Source organism: Silene latifolia, chromosome 1, assembly GCF_048544455.1.
Source record: "Silene latifolia isolate original U9 population chromosome 1, ASM4854445v1, whole genome shotgun sequence".
NCBI lineage: Eukaryota > Viridiplantae > Streptophyta > Magnoliopsida > Caryophyllales > Caryophyllaceae > Silene > Silene latifolia.
This window is the reverse complement of record NC_133526.1, coordinates 13,975,633-13,987,591: the sequence shown is the minus strand read 5'-3', so window position 1 is coordinate 13,987,591 and position 11,959 is coordinate 13,975,633. Positions and strand designations below refer to the sequence as shown.

The 11,959-nt window shown below is 34.5% G+C and overlaps 1 protein-coding gene across 1 annotated transcript; it reads right to left on the bottom strand.

The window, feature by feature from the left end:
• Positions 1-266: 266 nt before the first annotated feature.
• On the bottom strand, positions 267-6,267 carry LOC141599460 (uncharacterized). Its single transcript, XM_074419469.1, has 5 exons — positions 6,114-6,267; positions 5,938-5,990; positions 3,267-3,439; positions 1,238-1,442; positions 267-705 (listed from the first exon to the last, which is right to left on the bottom strand). The coding sequence occupies exons 1-5, from the start codon at positions 6,185-6,187 to the stop codon at positions 485-487; spliced, it is 726 nt and encodes a 241-aa protein (XP_074275570.1). The 5' UTR covers positions 6,188-6,267; the 3' UTR covers positions 267-484.
• Between the last annotated feature and the right edge of the window lie 5,692 nt (positions 6,268-11,959).

Below are 11,959 nucleotides of genomic sequence, written 5' to 3'. Positions count from 1 at the left end.
TTTTTGGGTAATATCTTATACTCCTTTGTACTCCTGCACGAAGAGCATGCCAGAGTAACGTAATAGTTCACTATTTTTTACTCCTCCCTCCGAATTTACACGAGTTTTTAGAATCTACAAAGACGACTTTGAAAAAATGAAGTTGTTCAACCACACTCGGGCAATTTTTCATGTTTTCCGACTTCTGAAGTTCATGTCATGCTTCATGACAAAGACTGTGTTGTAAGAACAGGAACCACACTCGGGCAGTTTCAAATTTTGCTTCAGAATAAAGCCACCAGGTAGTTTTAACTTCATGGATTGTCAACATGGTTAAAACTACACCAGCGCTAGTCGAAGAACAGTTTTGCGTCAGGTATCAGACCACACAAAACTATCCTAGTGGCCTAAAAATAAAATTACCACTAAAGGGTTAAGAGATCGAACAATATTGTTCCTTTTTGAGGTCATCTATACAAAGTTCAAAGCGACCAAATGTTAAATGCTATAGATCATCTCCAAGTCCTAATTCATCATCCAAATCATCTTGTTCTTCAAAGAGCTTCATAAACCGTAACTGTTCTTGCTGCCTTTTCCGCTTTCGCCAAAACTTGTATCCACCAATGACTCCAACTATAACAATAACAGTGACACTAGCGCTGATGAGTATCACCACACCAACACTTAATCCCTTTTTTTCGCTGGCTGGAGGGGCCACATGAGGATCTGAAGCAATACATAGAAAATAGATTAGAAATCTGGAAAAGGAAAATTGGAAGGAAGATATGGTAGAAAATATGAAAACCATCTAGACGGACAGAAAGCAGAAAACAAAATCACGTGACAAATAAATTAAAATCGATTACAGCCTAATCTGGAATTAATCACCGCAGTCTGATCTTGGTCATAATACGATAATTGAGGCTGATGCTGCCTCAAAACATACTCAGTAGTAAAAGAAAGGTAGACTCTTACAAGGATGGACATAAACTAGAACAAAAGGTCCCCGCTGACAGCCTGACTCAGGCGGTTTCACGATAATAACAATGCAGTACTTAAATAATACTAAAACCCGCTTTACATGAATTCGTGAAAGTCAAAATGGAAGGCCACGGTCAGCTAAGAACAAGGCAATTCACAAGGGCATCCCAGATTGCATTGAGCTTTATAAGCAGAGAACGTACTGGTTCCCCGGAGTCTCAGAGGGCCTGTGTATGCATGATGCAACTACGTTAGTACAGATTTAAGAGAGTTTTACCTGCACCAAGATCCACACATTCTGGGCAAGAGAAAGTGGCATTAAACTGTTTTGCTTTTACGAGATTATATAACGCATCAGAAGAATTGAAATTCGAAGGACAAAGCTCCCATTCATCGAAGACATCAGCATGCTTCCAGAGAAATTTATCCTCCTCATAAAGTCCACATCTCTTGCATTTCTTACTAGAAAATTCTGTCAAAGGCTACAACATCATAATAAGAAATGGTTAGTACTACCGCCACCGCTACCAGCCACCAAGTCATCTACACATAGATGACCTTAACAATTCTAACATAATAATTTGTCAACAAAAAAGGACAGTTACAATACAATACCAATATATTCAAAAGCAAATGCTTAAGACAAGGGAAGTGCAACCTTCTAAACATTTAGAACAACATACAATACCAAAAAGTATGATGGCTAGCCTTACAGTCAAGTAGTCAACTCAAATTCAACTAACCATTACCTTTAGAAATCTATGTATCCTACATTAAGTTTGTGACTTGCGCGTAATGGAGCAATGATATCCTTATGCACTAAAATAGAGCCCAAAGGTGTCCGAGGTTACTCATAAGGTAGCAGACAGGAATAATTCATTTGTTCAGAAAGTTCTAGTGGCATGGTTGCGAGCCTTTGAATTAAAAAATACCTACATTTTTCATCTGAAAGATTTTCCAGTATTTTCATTAACTAGAATAATAGATACAAGAACTGTAACCGCATTAGATGCAGACTATCTAAGTGCGGTCTACAGGTGAACTGTTTTTTTTTTCCCGGGGCTAATTACAAAAGGAGTATAGTAGTATACAACAACAAAGTGTTATGTAGAAAAGTGACTAGGAGTCGGCTAACATGAATCGGTCAAATACTTAGATGGAACCTTCACCGTGAGGTAGAAAAACAATCAGAGACTGAAGAAAAGAGAAAACACAATTAAAAATGAAGCATGATAAGCAGAAAAAATGTAATGAGAAGAAAAGGAAAAGAATAACGAATGAGAAAGCATTTTTGAAAGAGAGTTCCAAAGAGATTTCAATGAGAAAAATCAGTATAATGAAAAATCAAGACGAAAAGGTAATACAAACCGTATAAAGATCACAAAGGCAATGGTCAGTTAAAAAGCAAATGACTAAAGTTTAAACCAAACAAAAAAAATCAAATTAGTGATCTTACACTCCATTATTCAAAAAAACTTCTTCTCCATTATCTCTGACGTCATATATTTGCGAATGCTTAATTCTGTAAGACTAACAGATGGTCTGAAATGGAGCACATCGAAGTGTAGTATTCCCCCCTTGTCCATGAAATAAAGTGATGAAAAAAAAATACATTCGTATGTTTCCAATGTGTTTATTTAACGTGAACAAAGGATACTGAAACAAGCAGAGGAAAATTATAGTTCCATTTTCTTATCGTTACCACAACATTTAAACCATCCATTGTCAACATCATGAATACTCAAAGAGCAGAATACGGTGACTCTATTTGATGAAACAATGCTTGACATGGAAATCCTGGCGAAGTTTTGAAGCATCTGTAGAGTACCACATAACTCAGATATTCATTCATTAACCTAAAAGCACAACTAAAAGCAAACAAGCTCCAAATGGTTGAACATAATACAGCGATTGAAATAACAGAAGACACTATTGTACTCCATAAATAATATGAACAGTCAAACAAACCACAAATACTATCCTACAACTAGTTGTATAATAGCTATGTACAACCGCGTCAAAGTTATCGAGCTCTCACACAAAGTTGTTGAGTTATTTTACAAGTTATTGAGCTATTTTACGAAGTTATTGAGCTTAATAATTATTCTGTTAAGCTCAACAACTTTGTATCATAACTCGATAAGTTTGTTAATAGAGCTCGACAACTTTGTAACAAAGCTCCACAATACTGAATAAGTTGTATATACAACCGGTTGTATAATACATTAACTGCAAACAAACATGATAACTATAAACAAAAATGAATGAACAATCTGGATTTGTAACCAAGCAAAGTTAGAGAAAACCTGCCATGATTCTTCCCCTTGAAAAGTAAAGTCAACCTTGGCTTTCGTTACATCTGGCAATACAGTTTTGTTCTCTCCCTTGCACCGAAAATATACTGTTGGTTTACCTATCAAGTCATGAGTTGTATATAGATGGATGGACTGCAGCGTTACAACTGCAGCTGGCACATTTCCTGCAGATAAGCACAGCATATATGCATATTGATCAGAAAATCAAAGCCTTAGTCTTTACAGGTGCGAGGCACACTGAGGCGAGGAGGGCTCGAGGCGACAAAGCGCAAGGCGAGAGATGAAGGCACACGCCTTGAAGACACGAGGCACACAATTTTTGCAAGCAAATTTGTAATTTTAACGTAAACTTTTGTGTGATATTTCCCTTTATTTGGATTTTAAAAAGAACTAACATGTGAATAAATTTTGGGGATATCATGCCACAGAGAAAGGCAAAAAAATAACTTGAAATTGCGTTTTAGTGCTAGGCTAGGTCTTGTCTAAAAGGCATACCGACACATTTTGGCTAGTGCCTCAATGCGCCTTGGGCTTAAGCGCGCCTGAGGCCCGGCTTATAAAATAAGATCATAGCAATACTAAAAATATGAATCATGAATCATTTTAAGAGCAAAAGGCAACTTAGAGACATAGTGCTGATTAGCTGAAAGTTCTGAACCCATTACGATAATTATTGATTAGCTGAACTCATAGCAACATTGGTCATGAACTCCTTACATGAATCGTGAACATTTACAAGGAATGGACAGATTTCATGAAGGCATTTTGGAGACCATGATGAGCCAAGCAAGGGAAGCGACAGGGTCGTCACCCTTGCTCAGCTTATCAAAATTCTATACTTTCTTAAAGTGTATGAATAGGGCATATGTGTAAGTCAGTGGTAAGGAATTGCTGCAATCAGAAGAAAAGGAAATACAGGTTCGGAACTCTGTGTAAATTTAATAGCTTTTGTTTTGCCAAGGGTGGAAAAGCATGTTAATTCTTACAAAGACCTAAAGAAAACATTCCCAAATGTTTTGCTTCAAGCTAAGTCTCCCAAAGTCCCACCTAATCTTCTCACAGGCTCAAAATTGCATGTCAAAATTGTAGTATGGGGCAGACCAACTAATCTTGGGAGATTAGGTGGGACTTTGGGAGACTTGTTCCTCACTTATGTGTGGGAGGAAGGAGAGAGGGATGTTTGGGGGTGGAGCTGGTCCACCAATGGAATTTATGGTGTTTATAGCGCAACTGGCTGGTGGTATCTACTGTGTGCCAAAAGTCCCAAAACCATATTGTGACAATTGCAAGGACTGTGAATATTGCAGTGGAAGATAAAAACTCAAGGAATGATTTGATGAAGACTAATAAAAGTAACAGGAATCCAAATTATCCAATGAGCAAGAATGGAGACCGGGATTGCTTCTATTATAAAGTATAACCATACGATTACATGGTGAATTGTTGCAGAGAGAGAGAGAAAATGAAGAAAGAAATTCTAGAAGTGAATATAACAAAGAATGAGATCAGTCAATAAACTAGAAGTGAATATAGGCTCAGCTAGAGTTACCCGCAAACACCCATAACAGAATTCAGTTGCAAATTCTGTTCTGAGTTGCTGAGCTGGCAATCACTTACGAGTGAGTTACGACTTGAGCAGGTCTGTTAAGCTTTGTTTTTAGATAACAATTTTGGGAAGGAAAAGGAGGGGAGGGGGAGGAGATAGGGAGGATAAATGGACTAGGTGTGTATGAATACAATTTCCCTCCAAATCTTTCCAATTTGCCTCGGAGAAGGTTTTCTCTGTCTCAATTTCCCTCCTATCTTATTTGTTAACCAGAAAAAGGACTTTAAATCCTTCCTTTTCCTTCCCCTCCAAATCAACCCATCCAAACAAGTCCTTAAGGATGAGCTTCAGAATGAGCTGATACTCGGGCCATGCCATGACAACTGACAATCCTTTCCCCTAAAGCTGTACGTTAAATTCAGGGAATGGCCATGTCATAATGGCTCCCAAGTTGCTTATCTAACCATTAAAGGTCAATAACTATCCTCAATTTAGTAGTAAATCTTGTTAAATTGAAAGTCAAAACACCCCCTCAATAGTGAAACATCATTCACAAAAAACAAAGCTAGTATATAGCTTGGATATGTAACCAAATCTATCACGGTATCCCGTCGAATTTATTTCCATTTCACCAATGGACTTCAATCATTCCAGCACAAGAGTACTCCCCAAGTCCCCTCCAATTGTTTACATATTCTAATTTGATCCGTCACAACCAATAATTTACATCTTCCTTAGACATCAATCACGGTGAAGGTTTCCTTAACCCACTTGTATCTCTAACCTAAAAACCGAACTAAAAGCAAACGTAAACAAATGACGAGAATATCCAACCTTACCACATTGACCAGTGACCACACTTCCTATTGCAAACAATACTACCTGACCTAACCAGTGAGAAAATTGAACTTAGATCCGTTCACAAAGTTTGAATAAGTTTTGACACTGTATGATCAAAATTAGAAGCGCATCGTCCAAAACAATAAATTAATAAATTATATCGCGAGATCAAGTTCTATCGAATAAAAATGTGATAACCCTAATTTGGCAATTTCTAAAACAAAAACATCGCAGAAATTAACATCAATTAAGAAATTGTAGGAAAATGAAGCATACCGGGGAAAGAAGAAAGAAGGATCGAAATCAAGAAGGTGAAAGCAGCAGGAAACCTAGAATTCATCGAACATAACATTAATTTTTGGGAATAATAATCAAAATTAAACTCCGATAATGGATGAATAGGGTTTGAAAGATGCTTTGGTAAATCTAGAAAAAGTCGTTAGCTGAGTAACAGAGTGGAAGAAGCAATGGCGGTATCTACGGAGTTGTTACGACCTTTGTTCCGTTTTCTTAAACAAACAAACATGGGGTTAACGAATTATGGCCGTGACCAGGATGGTAAAGAGGCCACATCATGAGGTTATGTTTGATTATCTCCGAGTTAAAATATTGGTTCGTTGTCTTATTAATAGGCATTTTGTAAACATCATTTTAAATCCTTGTTAGACATCCGTGGTCTACCCTGATCTTAAATTATGTAAGACCTACACTTAAATCTAAATTTTTATGTCTCTATCCTTGAATTAGGTAAGACCTACCTACCATTGAACCTCAACTTTTATGTACAAAAAAAGGGTGATTTTATCAGAAACTATCTTTTATTTAGAGTCATTTTTGAACAATTACCTTTCATTTTATTTTTGGCTTTTAACTATATTTAATTTCTTCACTTTGCGAAAGACTACCAAAAATCCACTTCCGGCGAAAAAAAGTCAACTTTCCGGCGTTAACTTTGCTCGTTTCTCCCTTTTTCACACATATAACCCATATTTCTCCCTATGTTCACCCAACAAACCGAAAAAGCTCATCTCCATGCCCAACACCTTATCAAAAGTTTGTTGAAAGCAATATCAACGCATCAACCATCTCAATCTCCATCTCCATCTTCGTCGTCACCTTTACTACCACTTTCACCTTCACCCTTACATTTCAACAACCTTTTAGACTACTCATGATTCATCAACCTACTGTCCATCTAAGTCATATTAAAGTACCTTTTTTCTCTCTTCATGGTAAGATAGTGGGTATATGAAAACTAATGAGATACTAGCACACAAGTGATCCTAAGAGTGAATCCATGATTAATTTTGAATAGTTAACACTAGGAGTTAATTCTGCCAACAAGGCCATAATAGATCATTATTGTTGAAGAATTATTTACCATCTTAAGATTAATATCAATGATGATTTTGTTTCGGTGATTAGGACTTTGATTCGGGTAAGAGATAGACAAATTGAGGTCATTAATGTTGGGTTTAATCAATCTTTATTTATCATCGATTATTAGGGTTATGAAGTAAAGAGTTATATTCAACATGAAATGGTAAGTCAACACCGGAAAGTTGACTTTTTTTCACCGGAAGTGGATTTTTGGTAGTCTTTCGCAAAATGAAGAAATGAAAGGTAGTTGAAAGCCAAAAATAAAATGAAAGGTAGTTGTTCACAAATGACCCTAAATAAGAGGTATGGCCGTTCGACAAGCTTTTGGAATCAGTTCGATCAAACCGAGTTTAAGTCTTAACTCAAAAGTTCGAGTCAAGCTTGACCAAATAGACATGAGAATCGATGACATGAATGAGTTGTTTTTCCAAACTTATAACTTATTGACACGTTGTAGCCTTTGTAGGTAAATTAGTGGTGAAGGCGGTAAATCGGTAATGGGATCTTGAAAGGAGCTTCGTTTCCTGCGAGGTTGAATAAAACGCATATCATTTTGATTCCAAAGAAAAAAAAGCTTCGGATAAATGGATGATTTTCGTCCGATAAGCTTACACGGTATCTTATATAAATCTGTGTCGAAAGTACTAGCTAACTGATTGAAGATGTTCTAAGGTGATATTAGAAGAGACATCTACTACTCCTGGAAGACTAATAACTGACATTGTTCTCGTGGCATTTGAAATTCTTCATCATATGAACAAAAATGTAGGGATGGTTGGACACATGGCGCTTAAGTTGGACATGTCTAAAGTTTACAATCAGGTGGAGTGCGTGTTTCTGAAATAGTACTACCTATAAATTTGTATGAAAACTAGTGTATATATTATTACGACGTTTGATAATTCTATATCATCAAATTTCATTGCTTGTAAAATAAGTTTCCATTTAGTTAACAATAACCTAACAAGCTATAATTGAGCATTATACAATATATCAATTACTTATACATAAAAAATGCAATGTATTTTTTTTTGGTAAATTTTCACAATTATAGAACATTTACTAAAAGTTGATGGGGGTTGCACAAGTGCATTACATTAATAAGAAATAGGAAATTAATTTCCAGATGAACCAATTAATTTGGTAACATCATCATATCTATTTTTCATAATAGGTTTGCAAAATTACCAAAAAAAGCGTGTGCATTAAGTTGTGATATCATACTATAACAAGTATGAGACACTTATTATCTCTCTTAATATTTCAAATCAGACCATTGTACAGCGTAGAACGCTTCCTCATGATATGATCCTTATTTAATCATACAATAATGACAATGTTGTACCATATAACAATCTACCAACCGTTAGAGTCTGCTTTCTTAATTTGTGAGAGGTTATTTCAATCAAATGGAGTTTGATCAATTGCATTTCCGGGTGGATCATAATTGCATATTCCTATGAAACCACCCTCACCTTGACATTTTTGACGATAACACCCGACTCGTTTTGTACCTGCCCAAATAACTTGGGTAAAATGTCCACATTCTATCCAATCTTTTTTACATATTCTCCTTTTAAAATCAAAATATTCGGACTCAGTTGCCCAATCTTGAACCATACGCGCCGGGGTCCAATGAGCCAATCTACCCCAAAATAGGTTCTCACCGTATGGTCCCATAGAATGCACCATATCACAATTTGCAGCGAGTTTTGAAGCGTGGCGTCTAGCCATTCGAGCTAACCTTTTATCCCAAATTAAAGGGGGTACGCCATACTTTGCTCGAATAACATTGTGTGCCTTTAGAAATTCACGAGCCATAGGCGTTCGAATGCGTAGTGTATAATGCAATTTATTGATATTTTCTTCAACATGATTAAGGATATCTTGTGGATTAATAGCTACGGAAAAAACAAGGAAATGTAACGATATTAACAGGACATGAAGGATTACTTCAGGGGTCCTGAGCAACATTTTGAGACAAAAAAAAAAAGACTTTTGTAACAAGATTGTGTAAGAAATTGTTTTTTGTGATATCTTTCGAATGTTTTGTGTAATACCATATTTAGTGTTTATGCTTAATTAATATTTACCATTTTGTATAGATAATTTCTTAAAACACGTGTTGCATTACAAGATCATAGGTTACCTTGAGTTTGCATATTTAGATTACTCATGTGGGTGTAATTTAACAAACAACGATCAATTTCTATTTTGTTAATAAAAATATCATTTATAATCTTTCCTAGTCTAATTGTTGGTTCCTCTTTTCTTTCCGATGTTAGTCGGGTGTTGGTTCCCCTTTCCTTTTTTGGTAAGTTTTGTATAGTCCAAATTCAATCCTATGTGGGTTAAGGTGTTTTGTATGGTCCAAATTCATTTCCTTAATTTTGATGCCCAAAATAAATGAAACCAACAATTAAAATAGGAGGGAGTATGTTTTTTGAAAAATGAATGATTATTAATGTTGGTCAACTATGTGCCTGAGAATTTTAAACTTTATTATATACAATGTACTTAACTACTTATATAAAATGTACTCTCTACTTTCCTAGTCTTTATACAAGTCGGCATTGATTATACGGGTGTATAACTCGTGCGGCTGAATATGGCTTTCAATTCGGATCGTAGGATCTTACGATTTTACGAATAACAAATAAAACATACAAGTGAAATAACAAATAACTCTCGATCCGGATCGTAGGATCTTACGATTCTACGATCCAAAAGCTGGTGACCGATCCCGATCCTATGTAGAATCTTAATTTTATGGGATCTTACGATTCAACTTGTCTCATTTATTTTAAAAGTAAAATCTTAACCTGATCCTATGATTATACGATCCGATCCTACATAATTAACATTACCATTTTTTCGGTTACTAAAATCTTATATATGACCTAGAAAAATCACTATTATCAGGAACAATTTGTGAGCACATGATAAGATAATAGTGTTTTGAGATTTAAATACAAGATTTTAACATATTTTGATATCATAATTATGTATTTTGGTTAATTTGTAGGAACTTGAGTTTCTACGATCCGCTTCTATCAATTCGATTCTAATAAGCTCATCGATCCAAAGTAGGATCCCGATCCTAATAAAATAGGTCTGGTGTTCAACTCCTAATAGTTGATTTTTATGGGTTTGTTTACCAGAATCACTATTAACAAATGAAGAGTCGTGTAGTAATCGAACCCACGCCACCATGTAAGAAATTTGTGGATCAAACCACCTTATCAACATTATTTAAAGCGTTAGAGAAAGATTTTTATTTTAAAAATGATGGGTATTCTCATTTTTTAATTAAAAATAGCCATTTTCTTGTTGTTTTATCATTTTTTTAACTTTTTCAGTTCACATATTTATCGGTTTACTATTGAAGTTTTCACGTAAAAAAAATTGAGGATCAAACCACCTTACCGACATTAATTAATGTGTTGAGAAAGATTTTTATTTTAATAAAAATGACGAGTACCCTCTTTTTTCTTTCTTTCTTTTTTTTTTTTTTTAGAATATAGCAATCTTCTTGTTGTTTTGTTCTTTTTTAACCTTTTCAATTCACATTATCGGTTTACTATTGAAGGTTCCTATTTAGTTCGTCAATACCATATATTCACTACGCCTATATTAACAAGATATAAATAACATAAAAATAAGAAATCCTTACCATCATTATTTTCTACTCCGTAAAATTTGAATAAAAATATAATGTACGAGTATATTAAATAGAACTTTTGAAAAGTAAAAAACAAAATAAATTCTACATTTTATTTGTGTAAAATGTCCACATAAAATTTAATTGAATTACAAAATTTTAGGGGCCTATTTATGAACAGTAATGAGAGACCGTCCCTCAAAATTTTTTGTGATTTATGAAATTTCGCACATATCCTCCAAAATGTTTGAGACGGCTCTGATGTAAAGAGAAATATTTTTAAATAGTTAGGCCATTAAAAAATTATAGTTTAATAATAATAATAGAAAACCCGTTTGTTAATTAAAGAGTCAATCTCTATTAACTATATATATACTAATCCTTTATTCCTATTAATCAATCTTTTACGTATTTATGCTAACAAGTTTTTCACGACTCCAAGGTTAGTATTTGAAGGAATTTTTTTCATTCTAGAGTTATTTACGAAATTATTTAACGAAATAATCTTCGTCTCAAATTATCTACATTCAATGGATCCACATCGGTTTTTTTTTGTTTTATATTTTTGCCAAAACCGCTGTCCGCATGTCCAAGACAACTACTTTCTTACAAATGATGTACATTAACCTGAACTTTATTGCCACCCCAAAGCCGTTGTTCATATTGCAAAAAAATAAAAATAAAAAATAAATATCATTATAAAATGCCATATTCAAAATACATTATGTTAAAAGAAAGTATATATTCCTTTGGCTACGTTATACTCCCTTCGTACATTTACTTTATTTCTCTCTCATAAAATTCTTTTGGCGGTTATATTCACTCCGTTCCAGTCAATAATTTATATTCGCTTTATTTTCCTCCATAAAGTAAGACAAATATAAACTATTCACTGAAACAGATGAAGTATCTAATAGACAGCTACCACGAAAAGGCTATAAGTACACGGGGTGTACAAGGGCCTTGGTACACAGGCCAGTGAGAGCACGCCAAGTGGAGTTTGGTAGGGACCATATGGAATCTTTTTCAAATGAGTTTTTAGAGGGATAAATTTGAAAATTTTGAATTTCAAATTCAAAAAGAGACAACCTATTAATTGCTACACTTTCCAAAGATCATTAGCAATATTAATCTAATTTTTTTATACTAATCTCTATACTAATTATTTTTTGTTTCTTATATTTATTTTATGTTCTTATTTATTTTAACCTCCTTTCTCTAACTAAAAAAAATCGTTTCTCTCACTTAAAAAAATCA

Excerpts from the sequence above, each read along its gene's own strand:
- LOC141599460 (XM_074419469.1), bottom strand. The coding sequence starts at position 6,187 with ATGTTTGTTTGTTTAAGAAAACGGAACAAAGGTCGTAACAACTCCGTA. Across the intron at positions 3,440-5,937 it reads CCTTCTTTCTTCTTTCCCCG|GAAATGTGCCAGCTGCAGTT; the intron begins GTATGCTTCATT and ends GCTTATCTGCAG. Across the intron at positions 1,443-3,266 it reads AAGGGGAAGAATCATGGCAG|CCTTTGACAGAATTTTCTAG; the intron begins GTTTTCTCTAAC and ends ATGATGTTGTAG.